Genomic DNA, 8262 nt, shown 5'->3' on the forward strand with positions numbered 1-8262 from the left:
TCTCTGATTGGTTGGAAGTCGCTCGAAAGGCATTCGCAATGGTTTATGGGATGAGTAGTTTCTTCACTCACAATATCTATTTTTTGCTCCCAATTAAATGTTTTAAATGTTTATCGTCTTGATTTCAGGCTTAAAACTCTTAGTATAAAGATTTTATGAAACGTCAATAGGGGCGACTGAAATAAGGAAATTCACTTCCGGAACCGGGGACGTTCTAAAAGTGGGCGGTCACCGTTGAGTTCAAGAGCTGCTGCGCGTCATTATTTGTCACCGTTTATATATAAGCAATACTTGTTGCACTGTTTAAAAATACAGAATTCCGTAGCATCACTTACTGAATCTATCACCTTCTCCGCCATGTTGTAAGGGGTTCGGGTCAACCCACCTCGTGTATCAAATTATTAAATAAATATTACGACTTGAAGTCGGCGACTCGCATTTTACCAACAATTCCGATACCACGTGAAGGCAGCATCACACACCCTTTTTTTTTATCAATAACTTTATTAAGGACAGTTTGCACATACATATAACACAAATACACGTACGAACAACAACAACGAAATAAAAAAAATCATAATAAATAATGAACAATTCATATTACAAGGAATCTACAAAGTCCATCAACGATAATCTATAGGCAGTCCAATTAATTTCATCAACTACTGTTAGAAGAGTTCCAATATCCGTCATGTGGGGTCACAAGTGTTGAATATATTTGCACAGTCCTCGTAGCTTTGCAGTTCTTTGAATATTTCATGCATTACCATAGATGTGTGCATTTACACACGCGCACACATGCCGCACACACGTCCCCCCTGGAGCAATATAAAACATCGCGAGATGTGTGACGTGGATCTCGGCGGTGAACGCGCAGCAGTGAGTCAGGAGACAACCTCCACCGACCTTCCTTTCATTCCCGTAATCCGTCTGCGCAGGGTGTGCTCCGGAGCTAAGTCTCGGCACACATTTTATTATTATGAAACAAACCAAAAGCTAGAGCGCACACGCAGACATATTTTTATAAGAAAAGAAAAAAAACAAAAAGAAAACAACATAAAAATCGGTGAAGCAGGACTTTGATTCGACAACAAGAAAAAAAAAAACGGAAAAAAAAACCCAAATAGCAACGCGCAGAAGAAGGAGCGGACCGGGCGGCACGTTGAGCAGCTAGCGGCATCGTCGGACGCGTGTGTGAGAGCAGCTTCCGCCAGTTAACATTGTTGAACCATTTGTATATCTTCCCTTCTCCAGGGCTTTGCTACTCATTGTTAACCGGGCCGTTCGTGTCGCCGGTCGCTCACACAGTCGTCCCCGTGAAGGTGCGCGAGCCGCGTCGATTAGGCCCCGCGCCGACATCTTGCTAATCGAGCTAACTAGCCCACGTTGCTAACCGGTGGAGCGAGCTAGCGCTAGCGCCCGCGCAGCTAACGCACGGAGGAGAGCGGAGCGAGGAATCGGCCAGTCCGCGGAGAAAGAGCGGGCCGGAGCCCACACTCGTCCCCTCGAGACACGCGCGTCGTCCAGACATGAATCCCAGCGCGCCCAGCTACCCCATGGCCTCGCTGTACGTGGGCGACCTGCACCCGGACGTCACCGAGGCCATGCTGTACGAGAAGTTCAGCCCGGCCGGACCCATCCTGTCCATCAGGGTCTGCAGGGACATGATCACCCGCCGGTCCCTCGGCTACGCCTACGTCAACTTCCAGCAGCCGGCAGACGGTAAGGGTTGGGTTTTTTTTGCGGCCTAAAAAGAAAAAGAGCAGCGCCGCCCTGGTGCCATGTGGAACGCGTTATGAGTATGCATGTGATATTTTAGCATGTGGGTTTCAATTGGCGCCATTGTGATATTTCACTCGGCGTGTCTGCGTGGTGACCTTTGATCTCTCCACGTCCAGTTCTGTACATGTCCTCTGTCACGAGGTGACATGTTATTAAGGTGAAGCATGTTCCGAAGACTCCGTCGGATCATTGACTGCGACGTGACGTCAGATTCCTGGCAACGCGAATCTGGGGTTTTCCCCCAGGTCACGTTGACCCTGAGTTACCTCTATAAGACGGGCTGATCAAATTGAAGTAGACTAATTACATTTATGTTGTAATGCTCCCTTTTAAAAGTCAGTTTTTAGCAAGTGAAAAAACAGTTATCCCATGAAGGGTCTTTTTTCACCTCCGCCATCTTTCATGCATCCTCTCATCCTCTCCCTCTTATTTAACCCTTTACCATTTTCATCATCTTCATGTCATACATCTGTCATTGAGATGACGGTGAAAGTTTGTCCACCTCTTCCATAAATTGCATTGGTGCTCAATCCAACCCAGTCGTGGAGGATGTAGTAATTTTTTTCCCTTTTTGTCGTTTTTCTTTCAGCCGAGCGAGCCCTGGACACCATGAACTTCGATGTGATTAAAGGCAGACCACTCCGCATCATGTGGTCTCAGCGTGATCCCTCGCTGAGGAAGAGTGGAGTCGGCAACATCTTCATCAAGAACCTGGACAAGTCCATTGACAACAAGGCGCTCTACGACACATTCTCTGCGTTTGGAAACATCCTGTCCTGCAAGGTAGGCGAGGCGGCGGCCATTTTGTCCTACCTGAGTACTTTAAAGACCACTACTTTGCATGACTAAAGATTGCAGTGGATTGATACCGATTGGGTGTGTTTTGCAATGCATGATGTTTAGGATTGCTGTTGTTGACATGCTCAAATCTCCCCTTTCTAAGGTGGTTTGTGATGAAAATGGCTCAAAGGGTTACGGCTTTGTGCACTTTGAGACCCACGAGGCTGCTGAACGGGCCATTGAGAAAATGAATGGCATGTTGCTCAATGACAGAAAAGTGTAAGTGAGACAACCTTTGCATTTAACAAAGTTTTTCTTAACCTGTGTTTGGGGGTGTCTCTGGTTTAACATGAGTTGTACATCTAATCAAAAAACGTTTGTGTGTTTAACTGCATCTAGTCCACAAACTCTACTCACAAATTAGAAGTACACCTGGACAATCGTGCCAGGTGTACTTCTAATTTTTAAAACAACCTAATTAAAGAACGACAAACATCTCAGAGAAAGAAGTGGGGTTTGAAAGACTGCAACAGAAGTAGAGTATATACTACTCAGAAAACTGCACAGTGGGTTATCTTGTATTTATATGGTGAAAGGGGAAATAAAGTCTGAAGTTTTGTCACCGTACGTGTGATATGTTCTAAGCTTCTCCCATCATTTGACCAACAGATTTGTTGGACGCTTCAAATCACGCAAAGAGCGGGAGGCTGAGCTTGGGGCACGTGCCAGAGAGTTTACCAATGTTTACATCAAGAACTTTGGTGAGGATATGGACGACGAGAAGCTGAAGGAGTTATTTGGCAGATATGGTAAGACGAAGATGATGATGAGATTTCAAAGACACTTGGTTGACATTTAAGCATGTTACTAGTGTGATTTGGCCTGTCAAGTGTTGATGAGCTGTTTTAATGTTGTAGGGCCTGCACTCAGCATCCGGGTCATGACTGACGAGAGTGGCAAATCCAAGGGATTTGGCTTTGTTAGCTTCGAGAGACACGAAGATGCACAGAAGGTTAGGATCAGCTCCAAGTTCCTTCTTCCTATGTATCTATCTTTATGAAAATCGACATATGTACCTGGTTCTTGTGGAAGCTTTTTTCTGAGGTCTTCTGCGTATTTCATTGCAGGCCGTGGACGACATGAACGGTAAAGACATGAACGGCAGGCAGGTGTACGTGGGCCGCGCACAGAAGAAAGGGGAACGGCAGAACGAGCTGAAGCGCAAATTTGAGCAGATGAAACAAGATCGCATGACCAGATACCAGGTTCGTTGTCCTTCTTAGTATTTTGGAGGAATTTCATTCAGTAGAGGATGTCACACGGCTGGTTTTGTTAAAGGGTGTTATGTTTGGTCTAATATCAAATATTCTATTTATATTAGGGTGTCAATCTGTACGTGAAAAACCTGGATGATGGTCTGGATGACGAGCGTCTGCGTAAAGAATTCTCTCCATTTGGAACCATAACAAGTGCTAAGGTAAAGATTTCATTACTCGATTTGTGATGTTGAAATGATTCAAGACTTGGTCACAAATTTGAGTGAGTTTGTTTGTTTGATTTTCATGCAAGTTTATAAGATAAGATGGTGATTAACAAGAGAACCGATTGTCAAAATGAATGCTAATCAATTTCTCCTCCGATAGGTGATGATGGAGGGTGGTCGCAGCAAAGGCTTCGGCTTTGTGTGCTTCTCTTCCCCAGAAGAGGCCACTAAGGCTGTGACGGAGATGAATGGGCGTATTGTTGCTACCAAGCCGCTGTATGTGGCCCTGGCCCAACGCAAGGAGGAGCGCCAGGCCCATCTAACCAATCAGTACATGCAGAGGATGGCCACTGTTCGCGCTGTGCCCAACCCTGTCCTCAACCCGTACCAGCCTGCCCCACCCTCAGGCTATTTCATGGCAGCTATACCTCAGGTGAGCCAGTCAAAACATGCGTGGGCAAAAAACAACCCCCAACTTAGATTATTTTATTGTTGAAAGACGACACAATAATAAATCTTCACTTGTAATTCTCAGGCCCAGAACCGCGCCGCTTACTACTCAGCCAACCAGCTGGCACAGCTCCGCCCGAGCCCCCGATGGGCCACGCAAGGAGTGCGTCCTCAACGTAAGTGACCACATTTCTATGGCTCTTGAGAAGGACTGTATGAAACATGTGATTTCACCTCTGGGTGTACTTAAGCTGCGTAGCCTGCTGCTGACTAAGTGCTTGTTTGCTTTGCTTGATTTTATGCCTCACTCCTGCTGCCTTTGGACTCGATGCTGGAGTCTGAAGTTATGCAGCTTTTAGTGTCGGTTGATGTTACTGGTTCTGTTGCGTTTTGTTTTAAATAACGTCATCTACAGGTCATTTATTCCTGCTTCTGTCATGGTACAACATACATAAAGCCTCTGTCCCAGACAAACTATGGGATTTTATTTAAATTTGTTCTGCCATAATGTGTTCTAGATCTCGATCTAGAATTTATACCATGACCCAGAGGGTGGTAGCAACTTTTTTAAACAACCAAGACTGCTGCTGCTAACGAACAAGTGTTTGAAAAAAAAAAACCGACCTAATTTTTTAAAATTTCTCACAAAAAAACGGCAACAGGCGTTTCCTCTCTGCTCTCATTACATGATTCGTCTACGTCTGTTGGTAACGCCTCTTGGAAATCGAAAATGAACCGAGGTCCAAGACTAATACTCATCCCGTATTAGTCTGGCTCCACCAGGCTAACATACATACACTTTTTAAGAGTTTTGTTTATTAACTGTAAAAGTGTGCATGTATCATTTATCACAGAAATTTAGGGAAATGGCGTTATTTAGCCCCAGCTTCATATTTTGAACATATAAAGAAGTACGATGTTTCACTTCTTTCACAACTCGACACACCCATTTTTGTGTGCCAAAACGAGTCCGCACTCACTACAAACACTCACTTCCATGTGATAATAAATTGCAGTGTGCTCCCTCTTTTAACACACAAAAAACTAACACTGTTCTGTTTTCTCTTCCTTCAGACTTCCAGAACATGCCCAATGCCATGCGCCCCTCAGCTCCCAGGCCCCAGGCGTTCAACACCATCCGTCCCACCGCGACCGCCAACACCCAGGTGCCACGCATGATGGCTTCCCAGCGTATGCGTAAGTATTTCAATTTTCAGAACACAAGAATCTTGTTATATATTGTTTCCTGTGTCACTTTGGGTTTGTCACTGAGTGTAGTTTTATTCAAATGGTGTTTTTTTCCTCCTTTCTCACCTCAGCTACCCAGGCCCTCAACCAGCGTCCTACCAGTGCTTCAGCCACCGCAGCCCCAGTGCGTGCCATGCCCCAGTACAAATATGCTGCTGGTGTGCGCAACCCTCAGCAGCACATGGCCTCCCAGCCACAGGTCCCGATGCAGCAGGTAGGAATCCCATTGACTCACTGTCTCGTCATAAAGCTCTAAACATTGTTAAAGCAAACTGGTTTAAAGTTTTCCAACATGTGGTGGTTGAATTAGAAATTCAATCACTTTGAGTACACACCCTGAGACAAAAAAGGGCTTTTTAATTTAGCTTTAAAACTAAATTTTTATCAAAAAAGATGACTCCTGTTATTTTCCCCGCCTGTAGCCTGCTGTCCATGTCCAAGGACAGGAGCCCCTGACTGCCTCCATGCTGGCTGCTGCCCCTCCTCAGGAACAGAAGCAGATGCTGGGTTAGTACTTTACCTGCTGATTTACCTGAAGTATTTTGGTTAACTAACAGAAGTTATTTGACAACCTACAATGAGCCCGGTTGTATTAACAGTGGTTGTTGAAAACTCTTCATTTTTTCAGGTGAGCGTCTGTTCCCCCTGATCCAGAACATGCACCCCAGCCTGGCGGGTAAGATCACGGGTATGCTCCTGGAGATCGACAACTCGGAGCTCCTTCACATGCTCGAGTCCCCCGAGTCCCTGCGCTCAAAGGTCAGTGAATGTCTCATCTGTTAAGATGCATCTCTTGGAAGCCCGTTGGCGGAAACTTCTTTTGAATTTGCTGCTCTTTAAAATCTTGTAAATCCGTGTAGCATCTTCCATGAATGAGTGGTGTATAGCCTGTTTTACTTGTCATGAAGCTAGAAAGACTTCAGAGTGAAATGCTCCATATGCAGTGATGCTTTGTGTCTTGTTGTTTCAGGTGGATGAGGCTGTCGCTGTGCTTCAGGCCCACCAGGCCAAGGAGGCCGCTCAGAAGTCCACCACTCCTGCTGGGGTTCCCAGTGTCTAAGGTGTGTGTGTGTGCTTGGGATTTTGTTATGACATAAATCTGAGATATCAATAGTTAATGAAAGTGTATGATTTAATATTCTTTGTATGTCTTTTTTCTTACAGAGAGAGCGTTTTGAAACCTGCTTCACCGATGGGAAAAAGAGAAAAAAAATATTAAACATTGAAAAACCTAAAACTCTGAAAACATCGCAAAATGATAAATTATTTCTTAAAAAAACAAAACAATTGAATCTGCCAGGTCTAGGGATGGTTTGACTAGACCTTGATCATACACAAAAATTTGTTTAAAAAAAATAGCAAAATAGAAGAAAATTGAATTTCTGAATTTGAATGCATTCCTCTGTTTTATGTCATTTTACTGTGTCAGTTCTCCGATCATCAGCCGTGTTCAGGAAGGTGGTCGCTGAGCTTTTTGAAAGGTGATTTGTATCGTAAACTACTGGCTGTAATAAATTCTCATTCAAAATTACACGCGCCTCTGTTTCATGACTGTGATATTGTGCCCATGAATTTCCATGAATATACGCTGTCTGAACTGGTCAGTGTTTGTGTTGGGTCGTATCTCAAAGTGTGATGTTCTGTGGTCTACCAAGAGGATACTTGATATTCAGAGGAGTTTTCTTCCACCTGGTGTCAGTTTCCTTCTGTGATGGTGTGACCTTGTATTATGTCTCTAAACTGGCAAAGTGTGAGTCTCAAGAGGCTGGAACATAGCAACTACTGTTTTGATATTGTGGGCAACATGTTAATCTGCTACTTACCTGCCCTTATGGATGCACAGAATCTGGAGCAGTTTTATGAAATATTGATAATGAATTAATGCAGTATCCTTTTCTTAAATCCGATGATACTGGTGTAAAAGCTGATTGAATCTATGGTTTTCATCCGCTTTAATCATCCAGCCTGTCCTCTGCACCATCCATCACTGTTTGGTTTTGCATCGCCCGTAGATCCGAACGGAAAGAGACCAACAGACAGACAATCAGGACTGCAAAGAAAGTCGTCCATCCCAATCTGCCCTCCACTTTAATGTGAATGGCAGGTAACATCGGTGCTGCAGACCTATCACCCTGGATACAACCTGTTCCAACTCTTCCCCTCTGGTAGGCGCTACAGATCACTGTATGCCACAAAACATACAGATACAGGAACAACTTCTTTCCACAGGCCGTCACTGATAAACAGTCAAACTGTCAGAATAATCTCTGTGCAATAAACTGCTACACTGCACATCCACTGCACCTAATACGAAAACAACTAGTTGTTATACACCTAAAAATTGAGTCAAGGAAGGACTCACTGTACATTGTATTCATACACATTCTGTTCTGTCCTCCCTTGTGTATATATATACGTAGTATCTTGTGAATTATTCCATATTTACTCCAGTATATTACCTTACCATATAAAAAAAGCTACTGTGTTTTCTAAGACCTCGATGAGGATGGCCAAAATTA

The 8262-nt window shown here is 44.3% G+C and overlaps 1 protein-coding gene across 1 annotated transcript; it reads left to right on the forward strand.

Annotated features, from left to right (window-relative positions):
• The first annotated feature begins 899 nt into the window (after positions 1–899).
• LOC118299028 (polyadenylate-binding protein 1A) lies at positions 900–7274 on the forward strand. The gene is made up of 15 exons (XM_035622388.2): positions 900–1722; positions 2372–2565; positions 2726–2841; positions 3232–3371; positions 3480–3574; positions 3690–3827; positions 3944–4039; positions 4206–4478; positions 4581–4671; positions 5570–5692; positions 5815–5957; positions 6166–6250; positions 6372–6502; positions 6714–6804; positions 6908–7274. Exons 1-14 carry the CDS (start codon positions 1530–1532, stop codon positions 6801–6803), a joined length of 1908 nt encoding a protein of 635 aa, XP_035478281.1. The 5' UTR covers positions 900–1529; the 3' UTR covers position 6804; positions 6908–7274.
• The last annotated feature ends 988 nt before the right edge of the window (positions 7275–8262 follow it).

The sequence above is a fragment of the Scophthalmus maximus genome, chromosome 1 (genome assembly GCF_022379125.1).
Source record: "Scophthalmus maximus strain ysfricsl-2021 chromosome 1, ASM2237912v1, whole genome shotgun sequence".
NCBI classification, from domain to species: Eukaryota; Metazoa; Chordata; class Actinopteri; order Pleuronectiformes; family Scophthalmidae; genus Scophthalmus; species Scophthalmus maximus.